General features: G+C 39.5%; 1 protein-coding gene across 3 annotated transcripts in view; it reads right to left on the bottom strand.

Moving 5' to 3' along the window:
* clip1a (CAP-GLY domain containing linker protein 1a) overlaps positions 1–22,651 on the bottom strand; it is a 56,191-nt gene that overhangs the window by 9,926 nt on the left and 23,614 nt on the right. The window contains exons 9-19 of one of the 3 annotated variants that reach the window (XM_039661801.2): positions 13,319–13,423; positions 9,434–10,324; positions 7,489–7,584; positions 5,722–5,779; positions 5,551–5,634; positions 5,284–5,440; positions 3,578–3,743; positions 2,282–2,497; positions 1,801–1,941; positions 705–790; positions 138–258 (exon numbers count right to left, since the gene is read on the bottom strand). In XM_039661801.2, the coding sequence (XP_039517735.2) occupies positions 138–258; positions 705–790; positions 1,801–1,941; positions 2,282–2,497; positions 3,578–3,743; positions 5,284–5,440; positions 5,551–5,634; positions 5,722–5,779; positions 7,489–7,584; positions 9,434–10,324; positions 13,319–13,423 (2,121 nt within the window). The remainder of the gene's footprint in view (positions 1–137; positions 259–704; positions 791–1,800; positions 1,942–2,281; positions 2,498–3,577; positions 3,744–5,283; positions 5,441–5,550; positions 5,635–5,721; positions 5,780–7,488; positions 7,585–9,433; positions 10,325–13,318; positions 13,424–22,651) is intronic. The other 2 variants (XM_039661802.2, XM_039661803.2) reach the window with 2 other exon arrangements.

Here is a 22,651-nt window from a genome sequence, read left to right as displayed (position 1 = left end):
TATAAAATGAATACGATTTGAAGGCTACATACGATTGACAAGCAAAATAAAAAATTGGAGGAAAAAAAAATGTATATAAAGTATTTCTTAGTGCAATATAAAATAATAAAATATTACAAGTCATTTGGTTAACATACATTCAATATAATGGTACTGTCTTTGTGGCTGCTGGCGAGGTCCATGGTTAGCTTTTCCTTCTCATTTCTCAGAGCATCCACTGCCTGGCTTTTTTCAGCAGCGGATTGCTTTAACTCCTCACTGAAACACAACCAGCATGTTTACGCAACAGAGACACACTTATTTGACCTATTATTATAATTAACATCACACAGAAATTACTCAAACTACACATTGCTAAAGAACTGCAGTGTGGATAAATGGTACACAGACACTCCTACCCTATCTCACGACCAATTCGTACGAATTCGTACGAGTGATTAAAAAGTGGCTAATTCGTACTAATTCGTACGACCTCACTCGTGCGAATTCATACGATTTGTCTAAACCCACGTGACGGTTATGTTTAGGGGCGGGGTCAGGGGTAGGTCATTCGTACGAATTCATACGAATTGGCCAATTCGTAAAATATGTACGATTTAGCAAAAATCGTACTAATTTGTACGACTGAGGTCGTATGAATTGTTACGAATTAGCCACCTCGTAAAATTCGTACGAATTCCCGTGAGATCGGGTTGGACACTCACATCTCTTTACTGAGGCTGCTGATCTTCTGACCGTCAGAACTCATATTCTCTTGATACTCCGAGTTCTGCTTTGTAAGAGCATCCAGCTGCAAAAAGCACAGAGAAAACAATGAGCAACTTAAAACAAGCACTAGTAAATATCAATGATTTAAGAAGTGGCGGCATTCGTAAACCACGCCTCAAATACGAGAAAATGAACATGTGGTTTCCAGACCACGTCTCATTCTCAAACGATACGTGGTCTGGCGTTAGCCCAGCTAGCAGTGGCGTGTAACGCAGTCACTCATACTAGCCACTTTGGTGGGTTGAATTTTATATATCAATTTTTCAATTGTAGTCTTTTAAAAAGGCATCTGAAATAACAAACTAACTGCAATGTAGGGTTTTCAAAAGTATCGATTTTTTGATACTGAAATATCTAAAACGCTTCCAGTTCTCATTTTGCAGAATAGATTAACAATACCAGTTACACTTTCTCACTCTTATCTCTCTGACAAACCCGCCTCCCTTCACTCACTCGTTTCATTTGCTCTGGGTGAATATTATTGCCGTTACAGGGCTTTAATTTCAGCGTGGGATTGCGAAACCTTTTAGTCATTCCCGAAGATTTTATTCACAAACTCATAGTACGCGCACATAAAGCCGCCTCTCAATATTAAATTAACTTATTTTTCACTGCTTATTGTGCTTAAATTAAATCAAAAGCACACAAAATAGTCAAAATGACAGTCTTGGCAGGTATTCATATAAACATAGTCAGTTAGTTATGTGAAGTAAACATTTGAGAAAGAAAACGCATGTGTAACAGTAAAGGCTCTGTGCATCAGGTCTTAAAGTGACAGCAGCCTAATATTCCTGCTGTTAAATTATGAGATAGCATTACAAATATCTATATGGTAGTTTTCCCCCATGGTATCGATTTCAAAATTGTGGAAAGTGAAAATGCTGAGTGGCCGGTGAGCAAAAAAAGTCAAGCCCTGGTCCCAATCCTCTTACCAATGACTAGAGAACACAGAGGTGACTGGATTTCCCCTTAATAAGGTGCTGAATGTAATGACGTTTGCGATAAGTCTTCCTGTCCTCGGCATGCACTCACCTTGCCCTGCATTTCTTGCATTAGGTTTTTGAGCTGTGTCACCAGAGCCTCAGTCTCAGACTTGTCTTTCTGAAGTTGAAGGTTGTCCTGGGTCAACTGCTCCAACGAGGCCTGTGCGGTCCGTTCTGCTTTCTCTGAGGCCTAAGGAAAAATTAGCCGTGGGAACAAAGTTACAGTAGCAGCTTTATTTCAATTAACAAACATACTTAAATCAATATTAACCCAGGATTGCACAATTAGAAACATTTTTTTGAAAGCAGTGGGAGTGAAATGACTGCTACATAAGACTATAATATGTTTAAGTGTCAAAGCATCATGAGACTACATACAGAATAAACATTCAATATAATTTTTTTTTTTTTGGAAAAACAAGTTATAAATGGAGAAGTGTTGTTCAAGACCTTTACTTGCAACCCAGTGCATCATTAAAGAAGCTAAAATAGTCCCATACTCTTTCACAAATAAAGAGTTATGGCCTCACCGCAGCTTTTTCTTTGAGGGTAATCAACTCTTCAATCTGTTTCCTCAGCTCTAGGCTTTCGTCCTGAGACACGCGGAGCTCCTGTTGTACTTTTTCAAACTCGCCGTGTAATTTCTGCATTTCTTTTGAATGGTTTTCCACAGCATCTGCAAGAGCTTTCTCTGCCAATGCTTCCATGTCTTTGGCTTTAGCCTGATTGTCTTCAGCACTCTTCTCCTGAGTCACGAAAAAAAAAGCCAATTTTTAAGTCATATTTAGCCCCTTTCACACAGAGATTCCAGGAAAATACACGGATAAAGTGACCCCGGTTTGTTTGATTTTAGTTTATTCACACTGACAGTGATTTTCCATGCATTAGAGCCCGACCGATAAAGGATTTTGAAGGCCGATACCGATAGAAATATTTTTGGGTTTTAAAATCCGATATTCCGATATATCGGCCGATATATTTTTTTTATTAAATATTGTTGGATTTCACACTCGTGTAAAAGAAAAGCTAACTTTTCTGCACAAGATACGTTTGATACTTTTTCTCTATGTCTAAATGTTCACTCCTCGCAATTATAACTTACATTTTACAATGCAGGGACTGTAACTAGAGATATGCTAGTTATAAATACAGTAATCATTACTTTATTTAGGCAGAAAAAGTTCATTGTGGTTTCCAAGCTCATTAATGTTAACGTTAGCGGTCTTCCACTGATGATATTGGCATATAGCTTTGTGGTTAGCTAGTCTATGATGAGCCATAATTTTAGCAATAGATAACGTCATACTGCAAATTGTAAAACATACATTTTCAATAACAGGCCAAGGAGAGATGATTGAAACGTGTTTCGTCCGTTTTTATTTTATTTTTGAAATATTCATTTATCGGCCATTATAACTGCTGATACCGATAATTTGGAAAATGTCTAATATCGGTCGGCCGATATATCGGTCTGGCTCTACTAAAAATAGAAACGTTTTTCCTTTGCATATATTAAAAACTATGTATTATGCTGCCAGGCCAGTAGGAGGCGATGTCACTATTAAAACAAAAACAATACCGTGGCTATAGACTGAACATGGCGTCACCATTTTCACAAATTCATGTTTTTATACAATAACAGTATCGTTTAAAAAAAATAAATTAAAAAAAATGGCGTTGTCATGTAAATAAACGTCCAAAACGCATTAAGTTAACGTTTTTGAAAAATCTGTCGTGTTAATGGCCCCTTAAACACCAGAAGAAAACAATGCCTTTATTCCAATAGGTAGCAATACAGGTGAGATTGAAAGTTCAAAGGTTCTCACCAAAAGCTTAATCTTCTCCTGTAGGTTAGCAAGTTCTGCTTCGTGTGTCTGCGTGAGGGTTTTGGCTTCTTTCTCAGCCTGGACTTGTGCTTGAGAACGACTCTCCTCAGCCTGAGCTGCCTTCTCCCGCTCCTCTGCGAGCTGCTTCTGAAGCTCCTCTAGTGTCCTGAAATCAGATATGATTTGGAAATTAGGTACGATTTACCCAAATAAGGTTTGATGTGCAAATGTGCAGTTTAGTCCCCCAAAATATGATCAAATGTGGTGTAAATGTTAGGCCCCACAAACCAAATCCAGCTAATAATATAAACTGAGGTTAAAATGCACCTATTATGCAAATAATTTGGTTTTGTTTTCACAAAGAGTCAGTTCGTTCAAAGTTTCACTCTCTCTAAACCCCTCCTTTCCGTTATCCTTCTCAGCTCTGATTGGTCAGGTGGCCCAGTTTGTTTGTTTTTTAGTTTGACTTACATTGTAGATGATTTGTTAGTTGGAGTTAAACTGATGTGGTATCATTGTACAAATTAATTTTAACCACTGACTCTTCCTTTTAAAGTGCATGGGTTTGCTTTCACAGTGGAGAAAACCGAGTCATCTCAACATGTCGCCAACATGAACCAAACTTTCAGTCTCAGCTGCAACTACCGTTTTAGAGGGTCAAAGTAGACGTTGTTTGCAGGCAGCCAATGAAAACCATAGGCTAGGATTATGCAAATGTGTTACAAACCTACGTAGGTTCAACCAGGAAGCAAGACTGGAATTGACCTATGGCTAAGCCACGCCCCCTCCACTCACTCGGACACGCACTCAGCATTCGGGGACGGGCGCTATGGCAGACATTTCACAAGAGGCAATTGGTGATTTTTGGAGACAGAAAGATTATGTATCATCTCGAAGACACCTAAAGGGCCTTAACTATGCATTGGAGGGTTATATTAATAATTTTATTGTCGAGAAGGTCGATGAAAAGCTTCAGCTCCAGGCAAAAATGTACAGGTCACAGTGTAAACGTGATAAAGGGCATATCGTTGCCATTACCGTTTGGTGCTACAGTATTTACATCAATCATTCAGCACAACATTGTTAACATGTTATCTTGGTTATTTACAGATATGTTAATGAAGCTAAGTGACATGATGTACAACGCAGAAGCTAACGTTAATGTTTTCTAATGTTAGCCAAACGTTACGTTAGAGATTTTAAAGATAACCTTCAAATACGTTGTTGACTTCACTTAGAACAAATGTAGACATCCTTGTTTAATGTATCCACGTTGAGTTGGTGTTGTGGTCTACTTAATCGCATAACTTAATCCAGAGCAGACACTTATCTCGGTTGAGACGTGGCTTGGGAAAGGGTAAAAAAAAAAAACACACCGTCGCCCAGCCTCTCGGGAACCTAGTGTCGGAGCTGCATGTACCCCATGCTTGTTAAAATAACAAGAAAAAACGAATGAAAACTGACTAAAAGCAATGCATTTCAATGGATTTGGAAGCAGAGAATGTCCGAGTGTATTGGGTTAGCTGCGCACTGTGATTGGCTCATCGCGTTTGAGGGCGTGGCTTAGCCATAGGTCAATTAGGCAGTTCAGAATCGGTTCTTTCTTTTGGGAGACATTAACTATTACACACTACATGAAAGGTAATAAATCATAGGGGTAATTTAAAACTTTTCAAAGCAGTTTCATCAAACACATTAAAGCACACCTCTCTTTCCGGTTGATTTCCTCATTCAGCTTTGTTATTACAGCAGAACTGTCTCCCGATGACTTCGACACGTCCATAATGTCATTCTCAAGTTTAGTCTTGTCTTTGGTCAGCTGTAGACACCTTTCTTCATTTGCTTTCAAATTTCTCTGTAGACCTTAAGATGAAACAACATAGCAATCATCCCGTAAATAACAGACATAAAAACATGACATTTTAATGAGTTCCTCCTTTGACTCATAAATTGATTGATGAATTGGTACTGACCAGCAAATTGATTCTTCACATCCTGTAATTCAGCAGAAAGAGATGCGCATTGTTCATCTTTATTCCTGAGCTCTTCGCGTAACTCTGAGATGGACAGTAATCATCAAACGGAGTTTAAAGTTAATTGAGGTTTAGGTAGCATTTAGGTAGCATTAGCATTGACATACATACCTTGATTAGTCTGAGAAGATTTGGCTTGGTCATTAGATGTTTTTTCAAGATTCTGTTTCTAGAAAATAAGAATGTGAATTGATTTGAGGACTGTGTTTGAAACATTCATTCTTTGTTATTTTGTTGTGTGGTGTATCAGAGGGCCACCATAGTTGGACACACTCACACTCGTTCCTGAGTGTCATTATGTATGCAGTTCACGTGCTCAAAAATGAAAATTCAGTCATCATTTGCTCACCCTAATGTTGTTCCAAATCTGTATGCCTTGCTTTCTTCGGAAGATCATAAAAGACGACATTCTGAAACGTCCAATGTTGTCTGGACCCCACTGACTTTCATTGTGAATGAATGATGAAAGAATATTCATTTTTGGATGCACTATACCTTTAAAGGAGCTGTATGCAAGATATGTATTTCAATTAAATCATACATTTTTCCCTGATATGTCACTAGAAATCATGTTCATTTCAAATACTTATATCACTGACAACAGTAGTCCGGCCAGGATATTGTCATTTAAAAAGTGAAGTTGCAGCCCTCAACTGTCATGTTGTGTTTTGGTCTGATGCGTCACCCTCCACCGATCTACCAATCACAGAGTCAGTAGTGTTGTGGCATTCGGGTTGCCAGCTCTTCTCTAGTTAGCACAGCATTTAAGAAATGTCTAACATTGCGAAACCAATAAAACCTTGATATGAATCCGAAATACTTTGTGACAAAGTCCGAAATAAATCAAGGATCTGAATGAGATGCTTTTGAAAAATGGAGACGGCTGAAAACAGCAGCCTACGTTCCTGCTGGATCCTGCTGCATATCTGGCAACCTCGAGTCCTCGAGCACAGTAATTTGAAAGTAATTGCAGTACCAGTTTTGGCCACAATCTTGCATATGGCTCCTTTAAAGGGTTAGTTCACCCAAAAATGAAAATTCTGTCAGTATTTACTCACCCTCATGTTGTTCCAACCCCGTAAGACCTTCGTTCATCTTCGGAACACAAATTAAGATATTTAAGATATTAAGATCGCTCCTGCATACAGTCCATAGGCTTCTTGAGGGACTGGCTCTTGCTGTCCCCGAAAAGTCATTAAAGACATCGTTAAAATAGTCCAAGTGACTACAGGGGCTCAATCTTAAGTTTATCAAACGACGAGAACACTTTTGTGCGCAAAAAAACAACAAAAATAACGACTTTATTTCAACTATTCACTTCCTTCTCCGTGAGCCTGTAAGTTAGTTAACGTAGTGTGATTGCGTAGAGCTACGTCACACGTAGGCTCACTATTGGCCGACGCTGGTCATGTGTGTGTGATGCGTGTGACGTACAATAACAGAAGCGAACGCTATTAAACTAGTAACCTGACTCGCGCAGAGGGAGAAATAAACGAATAGTTGAAATAAAGTCGTTATTTTTGTTGTTTTTTTGCGCACAAAAGCGTTCTCGTCGTTTGATAAAGTTAAGATTGAGCCCCTGTAGTCACTTGGACTATTTTAACGATGTCTTTAATGACTTTTCGAGGACAGCAAGTCATTCCCTCAAGAAGCCTATGGACTGTATGCAGGAGCGATCTTAATATCTTAAATATCTTAATTTGTGTTCCGAAGATGAACGAAGGTCTTACGGGGTTGGAACAACATGAGGGTGAGTAAATACTGACAGAATTTTCATTTTTGGGTGAACTAACCCTTTAAGTACTTTTATTTTCAGTTACTTTAGTGCCTTTGATGAAATATTTCTCTCACGATACTTTTAACTTGTACTTTACTTACCAGCACACTAACTTCTTGCTCCAACGTGCTCTTTTCCTGCAACAGGCCATTCAACTCTTGCTGTTTAACCTCTAGTTCTGAGCTCAACCCAATGACCTAAAATTAGGCGTACCACCATAATGAGGGGAAATGATAGGGGACAAAACATGAGTAATGTCACACAAAAACTCACAAAGAGTGGAACTTAAAAGTAACTTATGGAAAATAAAATCTCAGAACACTGGTGTGTTAACATGAATGTATTATGCACAAAGGCTGCACAATATTTGGGTTTGTTTTTCTGATAACTATCGTGTTGCAGACTCGGAGTATAATGAGCTGCTCACGCATAAATGAACAAAGTGCTGCGCTTCACTCTGAAACACGCAGCACGTATATTTTTCAGTTTTATTTAGTTTATTTGTTTAATCATGCAGCCCTATTATGCACAATGCACAGATGAGATGATCAAACAATAAAAATGAATGAATGTATCCCACTTTTTACTGCAGGACCAAGCAAAACCTGGTGTAAAAAAACGTCATTTGACAGTACTGATGTCCATTCTGACTCAATCCACCTTGAATGTGTGCAAACTGAAATAATTTAAGAACTATGGCGAATGGAAATATTTCGGTCCGTTTCTCCATATCTATTGTGCGGCTTCAGAAGACTTGAAATAAATCATACGAGTCACAAGGAACTACTTTTATCACTGAGCTTGAAAGCCCTTGTTTCCATGCGAAGATAGAGATAGAGAATTTGCTCTATTATTTATTTGTTGTAGAGCCCGACCGATAAAGGATTTTGAAGGCCGATACCGATACAAATATTTTTTTTGTTTTAAAACCCGATATATCGGCCGATATTTTTTTTTTATTTCAGAAACGCACAACAAAACATTAACAAATTTCCCTAACATTAGTTATTTGTAGTTATTTATGAGTTTTAACTAAAATAATATGATAATGCATTTTAAAAAGAAACTTGTTTCTTTCATTGTCACAACAGAACAGACTGATGATAGTGGCATTAGCTAGCTTTATGGTTAGCTAGTCTATGATGAGCCATAATTTAGAAATGGATAACGTCATACTGCAAATTGTAAAACATACATTTTCAATATAACAGGCCAAGGAGAGATGATACGTCTCATTGCTATAACTGTCGCGCGTTTTTAAAGAAATACTTCAGTCACATTGCCAAAAGTTAAAAGGACAGTCAGTCAACTACACTGTAACAACGTAACGTAACTATTACTAGCTAATTCCGCTTTACTCTTGGCTTATATAACAGCAGCAAAACTGGAAATGATAGTCGCAAATTTTGTCAAGCTTATTTGAGTTAAGAGAATTGATGGGGATGTTCTTTTAATTGTTATTCAAGCAATGTATGTCTCGTGACCAACTCAACGAGTGTTGCCAACAGGGACGGTGTAGAGTGCCCTCTGGTGGACAAACTATACAACTCCAACACTCGTGACATGGTTCAAGCGTGTTTCGTCCGTTTTTATTTTATTTTTGAAATATTCATTTATCGGCCATTATAACTGCCGATACCGATAGTTAATATCGGCCGATAATATCGGCCTGCCGATATATCGGTCTGGCTCTAATTTGATGTTATTCTTTAATCGAAAAGTTGTTGAAAAATGAAAATGAGAAATGAAAAGAAAAATGAATGAATGAGAAAATGGAGAGCAGGATGTGCTTGATACTAGCTAACCAGAATAATGTCTAGAAAACTAGCCAACCATTTGGTTGTAAATTGATTTAAACTGTGGGCATGACCACGTACCAAAAAAACTATAATTCCTAAATAAAATCCCAAATGAAAAAAAAAAATAGTTTAAAATTTTAAATTTTCACGACCACTGAGAGGTTCATGAATCCGCTAGCCAATTATACATGTTCTACATGCATACTGTGTGTATAGTCCTGTAGTTGTGGGATAAATGAAGGCCTACCTTTTCTTCCTGAGATCTGGCCTTACTTTTTGCCTCCTCTATATTGGTCAATAACCTTTGCATCTCTTGGTTTCCTTGACTGTGTTGTGACTGTAGAGTCTGAAGGGCTTTGTTTATCTCCAAAGCTTCTTGCGCCTTTTCATGAAACTGCTGGCTTAACTTAACTCCGGTGTCCTCCAGCTCTTTCACCTTGATCTCAGCATTGTGAAGTTTTCCCAAGACATCCTCCATTTCCACCAAATGCTGCTCCTCCGCCTTCTCCAGATTGGTGCGTAGCGTTTCTATCAGTCGTTCGTTCTCTTCAGTGACTCTCAGGAGTTGTGCCTTGTGTTCTTTGGCTTCATTCGTGCTCCCCATGGCTTCAGAAGCGTGCTTGTTAGCGAGCTCCTCAAGCTCAAGTTTATGTGCCGATTTTAACTGTCCCAGAGCATTACGTAGCTCGGTTTCAACCGCCTCATGCGAGGCTTTGAGCTCCTCTAAGACTTGCTGGTGTGAGGCCTCTGCTGATGCTAGTTTAGCACGCCACTGCTCAATGATTTTTGAGTTCTCTTCCTCAGATTTTGCCAGCTGACCTAAAAGCTTCTCATTGTCCTTTGACAAGTGACCTGAGGCTGACTGGAGCTGTGACAAGGACTCCCCATGTGCTTTCTCTCGAGACTCAAGCATCTCGCGCAAGGATGACAGCTCTGCTTGGTGACTCTCGCTCTGAGCGGCCAGCTGTGTACGGAGGGAACAGAGCTCCTCCTGAAGTGATGCCACGATAGAGTCAGGAAACCCATCATGCCCTGGTACAGCTTCCAATGGCTTACGAAGAGCAGCAACCTCCTTATCCCTCAACGCAAGATCCCGCTCCAACTCCAAGATACGAGACTTCTCAGAGACTGTGGCCACCTAAAATGAAAAATAGTTAACTATACATGCTATATGGATTATTAAGAACTTATTGACGGTATGAATATGATCATCTTTTCAGGTTTAAAAGATGAGGTTTTCATAGTTCACCTAAGGGCCATGACACACCAAGCCGACATCATATAATTAGTGGCGATAAAAGCAAACTGTGTTGATGCATTGCGTCACCATTTCTGTGCCAAAAAGTTGCATACCCGCAAAGACTACAGCCAACTAGCACATGCTTTCTGTGCTTGCGCAAGTGGAAAATACGGTTTATACCAGCAGGTGGCAGTAGTCAGTATTCGTCATTCAAAAAAGAAAACCGAAACTGGGACTGCAGATAAACAAACAACTTTTGCTTAAAGGCCTGTTCACACCGGGACGAATTTCACGCGCGTTATTCGCTGGCGTTTAATGCCTCGTGACTAAACAATGGGCGCCAATGTGAGTGTGCACACCGACGTCATTTTTTAAAAAAAAACGCCTCGGGTTAGTTTTTTTAGTTTGACGCGCTGCGTCAAAAACTATCCGACCAATGAGATTGGCGCTTTTGCTCATGTGTTTGAAGCTTCTGAAGTTACAGTAAAACACAACTTGGGGGCGCTCAAACACAAAACAGTCTTGCCGAGCACACATACGCAACGGCGAAGAAGATCTACGCCAAGTAGCATCACCATCTACACAGGCAGGAAGAAATAAGTCGAGGAAGATGCGAGGCAAGAGGCTGTTCTCGTTGGTGCTTAAACAAAGAACTATATGACAAATGCGACAGGGACTACAAACATCTTGATAAGACAACTGTTGGCGCCATCTAAAGTCAGGGAATGAATTTGCATGTTCACTCGGCTCATCGTCACTGAAAATCGCTTAGGTGTGAACGCAAAAAATGTGTTGAAAAACGCTGACGAATAACGCGCTGAGCTCACCGACAAGTCAGAGTGTTATCGCGTGTAAATCGCAAGGATTAGCGGGCGATGAACGCTCGCCAATTTGTTAGTATGAAAGAGCCAACAACGCATCAAAGACGCTCGCATACGCATCGCCGAGACCAGAAAAATATCTAGCATGCTAGACATCCAGAGCTGTCGCATGACTCAGTGATGTCATGAGCTACAGCCAATCAGAGCAAGGCATGGGTCGAGGTCAGTATTCTTCGCTGGGTATTGGCGCGCGTGCCGTTTCGCGCAATTTTTCGGTTCGTTTTATCGTGTGATTTTTCGTGACAAAACGTTGTTTCTAGACAAGACAAAATCGTTGGGTGACAGATTTGTCATCAACTCGTGTAGTGCGTTACCTCCTGTTGCGGATCAATCACGTTGTGTCGTGTGGTGTGAACAGCTCAACAACTTGAACATTCCTGATTTCGCAGAGAGCAAGTCATGTAGTGTGAACCGCACAGTTAAGTCCGACGTTTTAAAATCATGTAGTGTGAACAAGGCTTTACCATTTTGAACATGAATCATGTTGGTCGCTTTCTTCCTTCCAAACGGCAATGTTGTTATGAACATTTTCCTGTATTACAATGCTCACATAAGATGACCATTGACTTCATTGTTTGCTGCTTGAATCACTTTTTTAAAATTGCACGTTCGATAACTGAAGATATATCTCTCCGACTGACAGACGATGACTCAACACGCTCAATTAGCCAAAAAGCTAATTGGGTCTGACCACTGACGACAGTGCAACAAAACGGCACAGAAACTGAGCTGACAAACACTAAACGACGACCCAACTTTGGCCTACCATCAGGATTGGTGTGTCACGGCCTTAAGCTATAGTACTAAGTAAAAATCATTGAAACAAGAAATTTGGGATTGAAAAGGATGGGATAAAGACTTTACAAAAATGGAAACAACCACCAACCCAAAAATGAATCATCTAACAGGGTTCCCACACTTAAGTTGATTTTTAGGAGCTTGTCAGTTGACACTTGATGGTTGCAGGATCACGTTTTTTTGTTTTGTTTTTAGACATTGTTGGGTAGATTTCTATTTGTATGCCAGTTTTTATTTCTAAATAAAAACCTTTAATCTAAGGATCTACACAACCACTCCTTAATAGCAATAGCAAACAATGTAAATTTTCCCTGTACAACTTTCTAAGGTTGTTCTCATTTCCATGGGACAATTTTAAAATCCCCCGATTTATTTTCTGCTTTTCAATAACTGTGGGAACCCTGATTTAAAAACAAATTTGTGTTCTCCTATACGAATACCAAGACGACAAAATAAAATTGCAGCAATGAGATATTTAGTCTCTGTTAGTAATCATTCATCAAATTAGTTATTAATTGGAATATTTGAACAACATGCAGTTAATATCCTTGCAACACCCTGACATGAAGAAAAAAAACTTCTTAGCTGGGGCACTCGAAAAATATTTAGGCCTACATTTAAGATTTATTTATTTGAATCGCATTCATAAATTGTATTAAATTAGAAAAATGTCCATCCATTTGGATTACGGTTAACAGTTTATTAAAATAATAATACATTCAAATATTAAAACTTATTGTCATAAATATATGTCAGTCATACATGAACAAAAAACAGGTAAGATTTCTGCACTCAAATTAATAAACCATAGCAAGATTTTTTTATGTAAATACATTTTATACAATTACTTGGATTGATTAAAATCAGCATAAATATGCGAAAATAAAATGTATTCGGTTGAAAAGTTTGAACATGGTTAAAATATGGCTAGCTGTGGAATAAGCAATATAAAATGAATGCGATTGAAATTGATTTATTGACGATAAATATACGAACCTGGTTATTTCGTTTATGTATGACTGACATATATGAATCACCATTAAAAGTATGTTTCCATCTATGCATGTAGAGATGGATAGATGTACATTTTACATGCAATTTAAATCCATAAATCTTAAATTTAGGCCTAAATATTTTTTTTGAGTGCGCACTGTAGCTCCTGTGACATATCTTCAGTGATCCTTGACCCGTAGCCCAGATGAAGCTCCATTACCCTAGAGTCTTCTAACTCCCTCTGAAGTTTGTCAGCTTTGGTCTTTTCAAAGAGAAGACTCTGTTCAAGCTCCTTAAGGAGGGCATGCTCCAGCTGCGTCTGCGTCTGTTAGTACAGAAAGGGGAGAGGAAGAAACACAACCAGTGCCACCATCACATGCCAGCCTGATGCAGAAAGACGAGGGGTGAGGAGGAAAGTTGTGGAAATGCAACGCAGAAAAAGGATGGTGTTGTGATGAATGTAAGTCAGATCAATGCCACAGCTGAGGAAAGTGTGAGGAAACCTTGCAGCAGAGCTCTGGTCAATGCTTAAGGACATGCTGATGATGGCCAAATTAATAAAAACACCAGAAACTTAGCGCCATGCAGTATTATAGTGACTGAGGGTTAGGAACCGTAACAAAAATGGTAGTTTGACCACAACAAAAAGCAGAGGAACAATGGGGGGAGGAACATCTGATTACTTGGTTATTCCAGTACTACGCACTAAACCAAATTACACTTAATTATACTAATCTCAGAAGAAGAAGACAAAAAAAAAAACACTAGACCTTCACGTAAGTTAGTGAGCGACTTGCATCTTACAGAATAATTCATCATCCATAAAAAAAAAAATCAAAAGACTTAAAAAAATTTTTTTAAAAACATGTACATTGTGTGGGCTTGATAATGGACTTCAAAAAAGTTCTACTTGATTTTTAATTTAAACAACTGACCTTGGTTAATTTAGAACAGTGAAACAATTTTACATATACTGTTAGTGTTGCTACAACCGTGTTTATATGCACAATACATTCAGAAAGTATTCAATCCCCTTCGTTTTTTTTTTAAACCTTTTTTTAGCCTTATGCTAAAATGTCACATTCACATACACTCCATTCTCCATAGTCACAAAGCAAAGCCTGTTTTCCTCCAGACATGATCAGATCACAGAATCTTAGGTGTTTTTTAATGGAGCTTTTCCACTACATAGTATCTCGACTCGACTCTGTTTGGTTCTCCACCGTGTAAAAGTTGTACCTGTACCTGCTTTCGGGTACTTTTTTTTGCATCACCTCCGGCGAGGTTCTAGGCGAGCTGAGGCGACACTAAAATGTGACGTGAAAACTATGCTGACTGCTGATTGGTCAGAGAGAAAAGTCACCATTCAATGCGCCAGATGGAGTCTCTCGCCATTTTTAAATAGTTTGGCCAGAGATAGTTACTAAACTTATTACTATTATTATGGCAACTCGGAAGAATACGTCGTGGCCAAACGAGGACTTCCCTTTGTTTGGTTGCCGAAGAGAGGATCCAGCGAGAGCTTGATGGGGCAACGAGGAACGGAAGGCGTCGTCGCTATGACGACCGGGTGCTATTTGTGGCGGTACTGTCTGCAATGGAAAACGGAGCGAAAAACGAGCCGAGTCGAGTTGGTACTGGTAATGAAAAAGCGCCAATAGTAGCACTTTATTTTACAGTACATGTACTTGAAAGTACAGGGTGATAAGAATGATAAGATTGTAAACATTTGTACCTTGAAATGCAACGTAAGTCGCTTTGGGTAAAAGCATCTACCAAATGTATAAATGTAAATGTACAGGGTAATATAAGGCAACTACATGGGTTCAGATTAGGGGTAGGTTCAGAGTAAGTATCTAGTTATTGCAATTATTATAATAAGTACATAGTATGGGCAACAGGACTGTAAACTGGTAACGCTTCCTTTTACAGTCCAGTTACCCATGTAAATACTATGTACTTATTTTAGTAACTACAATTACTGGTTAATAACTAGTACTAACCCTAAACCTACCCCTGTTCCATGTACTTACCTTATAATAGCCAGTACTTTCTAGGCAAGTATACTGTAAGTACTGTACTGTAAAAGGAAGCGTTACCTGTAAAATAAAGAGCTACTTTTTATTCTTTCCTGTGTTCCTCCACAAGTTATTAAGAATTAACTTGTATGTAGCAGAATTAATACCACAAACAACTAAACCTGTGTTTCCCCAAAGCATCATAAGCCTAAGTTGATCGTAGAAACCATTGGTGACAATTGTTCCACGATCAATTTACGCTTGCAACGCTTTTGGGAAACGCAGCACTGTTTACCCAGCGAAAATCTTTTTGTAATTTTAAGAAATGTTTATTTCCAGGCCGGGGTATGGGAATTAACTTCTTACTGTACAGTATTACTCAGAACATGTAGCCAAAATCTGCATGATTAGGGACTCATGAACCACAAACAATTTTATGTGCGACAAGAAGACTTTATTAAATAGACTAAACACTTACACTAATCTAGCATACACACACATTCATGCAAACAGTTTAGTAATGGAAAGAGAGCTGAAGCACAATACAGGAAATACAAATTCAGCAGATCAAAAGTCTACAGCACCTTCTATCACAGCCTTCTTTCAAAGCGATAAGGGATACTTAATATATCAAATAACGAGACCAAGTTTGATACACATGTCGGAGAAAAAACTGAATGTGTCCTGATGCAATTTGATGAGGCTCCAGCTGATCTTTGCTGAAGTTGTCTTGATGAGAGAGAGAACCAAAATCTCTGATGAATGAAGACAAGGCCGTAATCGGCACAAACTTAGGGGTCCTTAAAAGACTTCTAGCTCAGCATCATCTTCACATCAGAATTTCCCAGAATCCCCGAGATCTTGTGAGCACATGTGAGGATGTCACACACTCTAGTGAGCCAATTAGGAGTTGTATTTTACGAGATCAACTTTACGATCCTTTGTCTTCAAACAGGGTGTTTTCATATGAAATTAGATTCATAAACTTTTAAGATTCTTCCAATACTTATATGCAACACAATTAGCAAAATGTGAGGTAAATAAATATGAACATGCTATGCATGTATTTAATTAACATTAACAACAGTGTGCAATTCTGAATAATACCTTAAAATTAGTTAGTTTTGATGCGTACGCAACACACTGTAAAATGAAAACCACGAGATAGGAAAACTGGATACATGTTTATACATCAAGTCATTTTATATATAGGATATATAGAGTTAGAAAGGGTCTTTCAAAGTGAAGTGAGTGAAACTCTCGAACCCTTTAAAATTGTAACACCATCTTATCTTGATGATGTGTCCTTGTTCCAATAGTAACCAGAGGCCTGGTTCTCCATTTGCAGTTTTGGGAGTAGTTTACAGAAACTCTACACATAGTTTGCTTGTTGGGTGAGGGGTATTGTAGATTATTAGTTAAAAAAAACAAATAATTGCCTGTCTGACCTGTCTCAAGTCAGTAGATATCGCAGATTGTTGTCTGACAACAGCGAGCAATGTCAAAGAACCAGGAACATTGGACAAATTCATGTCTCCCATAGTCATGGTTGATGCTGTTCTTAGGTTCTGGTGTAGGCTTTCGCAAGGTTTAGGTGTCCAGGCTGTGCTACAGGTGTCAAGACATTGGTCATTCAGACGTCCTTTCTTCCCAGTAGTCCTCAGGTGAGTTCCTGCTATCTCAGCAGCTCCTGTAACTCGTCTGGCTGTCTTCGTGCAGCCTTTGATTTGTACCCGTTTGAAGAGTGTTGAGGTGGATGTTGCGGTCGACTGCTGCTGGATATCCGATGAGATTTCTAGGGTATTTTTCCAGAAGAAGTTGGTCACTGTCATCGCTTCTCCAGGCAGTCGATCGGATCCATCCTCTGCTGACTGAAAGCTCTTATAGCTTTTTATTGAAGGACTTTGCATTCTAGCAATAGCTGGGTTTCATATGACGTCACGCCACTGCGTTGCCACAGTGCGAAATGCAAATGGAAGGCAGGAAGGGATTTGCTGTATTTAGAAAGTGCTATAACAAACTCAAAAAGCCTATGTTTTGCATTGTTTATGGTTACTTAAATCGATCAAACCACGAGGACTTTAATTGTGTACCAAAAGCTGGTGTTCATAAGGGGGTAAAATGCAAGAAATTGTCTGAAAAACGGCTTGCAAACCTACGTCTGCGGTCGGGGGGAGCCAAACGGGAAAATGCAAATGGGAAAAAGGTGAGTTAATACAACTTAAGTGGCTATGTTTGTGTAACGTACCAGTTTCCGAACTTTGTAAAGTCAAAGTATGTCTGTAAGACGAGGTAGTTGCTGATATCTACCACCTAGATGGCTGGAAAAATCTCAATTCAGTTGAAAAATCGCTCTTCTTCAGAAAATAAGGATCACATCCAACATATGTTTGATTTTTTGTTTATATCTTTCTCTTGTAATAGCGTGTAAAGTAGTACAGGACGGACTTTCTTCCATCTCGTCCCTGCCCTCCATCTGAATTTCGCGCGTCATCATAATCACGTGACTGAAACCCAGCTATTCTGTGTGCCTTTTGGTGCCTGCTGGGAATTTTGAATGTTCCTCAGAAACTCTGACATCTTGGGAAAAAGCAGACAGAATGTGTCTCGGGCGGTCACCATTGGTCATCATTTGCAGGTGGAAGTCAATGGTGTGTTTGTGGACATCATGGTCTCCTGGAGAAGTTGGTGCAGAGTGGAGAAGACATTTCCAGCCAAACTTGTTGAGGTCTTTGATGGGCCGTTTCAGGGTTCCTCTGAACTAATCCTTTTTCTCTGGTGGTTCTCATCCCCTACCTTTGTCTCTTGGTTGGGGGAGTTTGCTCTACTGATCGTATGTTGGGGAATGAGATGTCTTTGATTCCTTTTGCACCAGTTAAGCGTGGCTCAGTTCTCTTTGGACCATGTCAAGTTCGTCTTCACTATTGTCCAGTTGCTGCGTCAGAGCTTCAATTCTAGCTCTGGATGTTTTCAGGTGACTTTCACATGCCCCAATTCTGGCGTCTTAGTCCAGGAATTTAGAATTTGCTGTTTTTAATAGTGACCCTTTGAGAAAGAGTGCTTTTTCCAGTTGATCTCAGAGTCTTTTGAAGCATTTTGATTTCGTCAGGGTCCATGTGTCTGGCCTGAGCCTCGATCTCTACAGTAGCTGGTCTGTGTCTTTGAGAACGCGTTGGCTTCTTGCGGGACTCTGTGATCTGTTGCATGAGGTTTTGTACCCCCTGTTTCAGATCCATGAGGTTGTGGGCCAAGGAGATGATAACCTTGGTCGGCTCTGTGTGGTTGTAACCCTCGATTGGGTCGTGTGTCATTAGTCCCCTTCCCTCGTTGTCCCGTTGCTTTTGGCTCCGGTGCTGTGGGTCGTCAGCACACCTGGGTAGAAAGATGTTCCTCATAATGCCTTGCCAGGCCTCCAATTCTCCTGTCTGGACAGTTAGGTTGAGCACCTGTGATATTCTGGCACACTTGTGGTGAGAGTAAGGGGCAAGAGACTAATGCAAGACCAAACAGACTTTGATCAAACGTTGTAGAGGGGCAGCTCGGGTGTATAATGCACAGCTAAGTTTTATCAGGTGTGGTTAGCAAGTGAAGTGCGTACTCAAATATTATTATCTTAGCGGTGGATAGCAGATTGCAAAGATTTGTGAATCTGAATAGATTTCCTGAAAGAGGTGTAAGCAGGGGTTTAATTATTGACTTAAGACTGTTCGTATTGTCAACTTAAAACACAAACTTACTGATGGTTCAACAAAGGCTTGGTCTCTGAAGAAACGAAGAAAAGAAAGAAAGAGGAAATGGATAGCTTTCCTATTCAGATTGTGTTTATTAAGCCGCGTTTCCACCGCAATTACCAGGAACTATTTGTCCCAGGAACTTTTTTTTCCCCCAGACCACTTGCTTGGTGCATTTACACCGCGAACTAAAGTATTTGCATTTGTTTTGAGTTTTGTATGGAGGAGATTGAAGCTTTGCTGCTTTTGTGTGCGATTAGTTTACTAACGAGGTAATTAACAAAACGGCAGAAAAGAGACAAGCACCCAAAGTGTATTCAGAAAGCTCGTAATGCTAGATATAAAAGTAGACGTTTGTCATCAGCGGACATTAGCCGCGTTTCCACTGCCATGCCAGGGCCGAGCTGTGCTAGTGCGTGCCAGGGCTAGTCGCGTTTCCACCGTCACTTCCGGGGCTTCATCGGGGCTTACTCGGGGCCAACGGCCAGGATTTCAGGCCCGTCAAATACCTTGGGCCAGAGGGGACGGCAATTTGACGGCATGTGAAGAAATGAGGATGTTACAAAATACATCAATGCCGAACTTTCTAAGCTAAACATTCAGCGAGCAACGCTTCAAGTTCAGGAATAAAAAAAAAAAAAGTTGCGGGCGCAGTATTGTACAAGGCGATTAAAATGCACAATGGACAAAGCGGAGTTCAGAGAAGGATTTTCCCATGGTTCGACTTGATGGACGGTGTGCTGGGTCACCGTCCCTCTGTTAGTGGCGACTCGCGAGACAATCGGGACACTATTGCAGCCACGGCCGGTGAGTTTATATACATGCTATCTTCCTAACTTAAAAAATACATTAATTCATATTACCCGCTAAAATGGGTTGGGTTGTATGATGTTTGATCCAGAAAGGCGTGTTAGGGGCGGGGTTTAGGGCAGCGCTGCGGGGCTACTGGCCCGGCAGTGGAAACGCAAGCCCGGTGCTTGAGGCCCGAGGCCACTGGCTCGGCGCGGCTCGCTGTTAGCTCTGGCCTAGCCCTAGCCCGGCAGTGGAAATGCAGCTATTGACCGTGAGATGGATGGGACGAACGCGCGCCATCGGGCAGAAAGAATAGCGTGGTGCGAACCAATCAGCATGTTCAGCACACAAGTCCCACCCCGAAAGTTCCTGAACTCTGAAAAAGTACCACCTCGCCAGGAATGACTTTCTGGGGGAGAAATTTTTACCCGGAACTTCATTTAGACCCTGGGTCCTGCGGTGTAAACACACCAAGTACCACCCCAAAGTTCCTAAGGAAAGTTCCTGCGGTGGAAACGCAGCTTTAGTGGTGCTCAAAATTATAGTTATGCCTTAATAATCATTTAGATTGTGTAGCATAAAATTGGAGCAACTGCTGCAAATAAACAAAATCAAGAAGGAAAGTATGTCTAGTTCCTTTTGAGGTTCAATAAGACAATGAAACCATTCTAGAACAAGAGGGGCAAAAATAAAAAATGCAAATAAATGAAATAAAGAATTGTATACACTTAATAAAACAGGGAATAATGCCAATCTGAAATTGACAGTGTCAATAGTAATGGTGACTATTGGTTGGGAAAGTTGCTGCGTTTCCAGCTTTCATGACTAGATCACCACACGTGTTCCCATCCTTAAAGTGGAGTAGGACAGGGTGCTATTAAACATCCTCAATAACTAATAAAAATGATTTTCGTGTTACACTGCTCAATTTAATTGAATGAATAATTGAGTAACTCGCATTCAGGAAGGAATGCATCTAAAAAGGTCACACTGAAAATTAGCTGAGATTAATTAAATATAAGAAAAGAGAAAATCAGAAACCAGGGAGTAGGTTGAGAGGAGATGGTTATTCACTTCACACAAGCTGCATTTAAAGTTAAGCATACAATGCTAATTTGTAATGCTAATAGTTTGGCTTATGTCTTAGGACCACCAAGTAGCTTAGCTTAAGTGAAGGGATGCTTTCAAATAAGGCACACACAGTCCACATGTGCCACTTTCACTGTCAGAAATGCACCCCTTTGTTCTTAAATCCTAATTTTACACCTGCTTTTGGTTTTCTGTTAATTGTTTAAGGAGCAGTTATAAGGTTTTCATATTATTTAACACCTGCTTAAGCATACACAGTTATATGCCCTTACACATAAATAATGAGGCCCAGATTTACCGATTTAAATCCATTTGACAGGTGAAACAATAATTATAACCAGGTCAATATTTAAATGATGGCATCGATCTAACCATAATTTAGAAGGCCTTTATGATGAAGAATAAGGAACAAATCTAATCTAGTTCAAATCTACCTTCTATATTACACTGTACTGAACAGATTAAGATATTCTGCAATGGGGATTTAAACACCCCAAGCAGAATAATTCATTCTGGTACAGTTTATACATGCCGCTGAGCCGAGATTACTTTGTCAGAACAGATTTGCGCATTAATACTGACATTAAGGTTTCTTCACTAAGATCAGATTAACCTTAACCACTGATACCATTTGAACATATGCTGAAATGCATTAAAGGAGAACTCCGGCTCAAAACGAACCTTTACCTAGTCGACCGTTCTCTGAGATTTGTTTTCATGATAATCGAATGTAAAGAGTTTTATCTCTAAAAACTGTTAAGCGTATAATGCTAGTATATGGGGGCATATAATAAGTAAAAAGAAATCGCTAATTTATACCACTAACAAGGCTCAAAAATAGCCCCACACTAACACAGTAACATAATGAGGGTCCCTACATGCAAAACGAAGCATTGAAAACTTTGTAAGTGTACAGAGAGTTTATTAAGAAGATATTTTATAAAAACAGTCCATTTCGCGTCTCGACAAGTTGAACCACGAACGGCTCCTGCCTGTATACACGAAGTGGAAAGTATCTTCTTATTAAACTCTCTGTACACTTACAACGTTCTCAATGCTTCGTTTTGCATGTATGGACCCTCATTATGTTACTGTGTTAGTGTGGGGCTACTTTGATTTCTTTTCACTTATTATATGCCCCCATATACTAGCATTATACGCTTAGATAAAACTCTTTACATTCGATTATCATGAAAACAAATCTCAGAGAACGGTCGACTAGGTACCAATGTGTTATTAGACCAAAGGTTAATTTAATTGGCAGTCCAAACTGTGGCTTCACTTTTCTAAAAAAAAAATAACGAAATCTCTGAAAAATTTGTAACAAAAGGAGTATTTGTGACAGAAGGAGTATTTCCTTCAGAAAGACCGTTGGTTAGCAAGGTTAGCTAAACTTTTTTGACCCTGCCTTTTAAAAGAATCGGAATCGAGAATCGTTAGGAACCGAAATCGAAACAAGGAATCTGAATCGTAATCAGAATCGTTCAAATTCAAACGATACCCAACCCTAATGACATAGAACACCTGCTTATGTTTTTTTAAACTTTACGTTAGTATTGTAGTATTGTTACACAGATCTTATTTTTTTGCGATTTTCCAAAAGTCTATGGGGAAAATGCATTGCTTCCGAGTTGTCCTACAAAGTGACGTCAGCACTTCGGCACTCTATTAACCCAAAAGTGAATAGGATTAATTAATTATACACCAAGATATGATTAAATAGAAATATTAAGACCAGCAATAAGAATTAACTTGATATAGAGAATTAATACCACAAATCAACTAACCTGTTTGTCTAATAAACCGTATGATGTTCAATGTTCATTTCCGGGGTATGGGAAAGAACCAAAATCTGCATGATTAGTTATATGAGCATGAACCACAAACAACCTTAGGTGTGACAATGTACACACTTAAACTAAT

Source organism: Pimephales promelas, chromosome 4 (genome assembly GCF_988280905.1).
Source record: "Pimephales promelas chromosome 4, fPimPro1.hap1.1, whole genome shotgun sequence".
NCBI lineage: Eukaryota > Metazoa > Chordata > Actinopteri > Cypriniformes > Leuciscidae > Pimephales > Pimephales promelas.
Note: the sequence above shows the minus strand (reverse complement) of the source record. Positions and strands in the feature narration are given on the sequence as shown.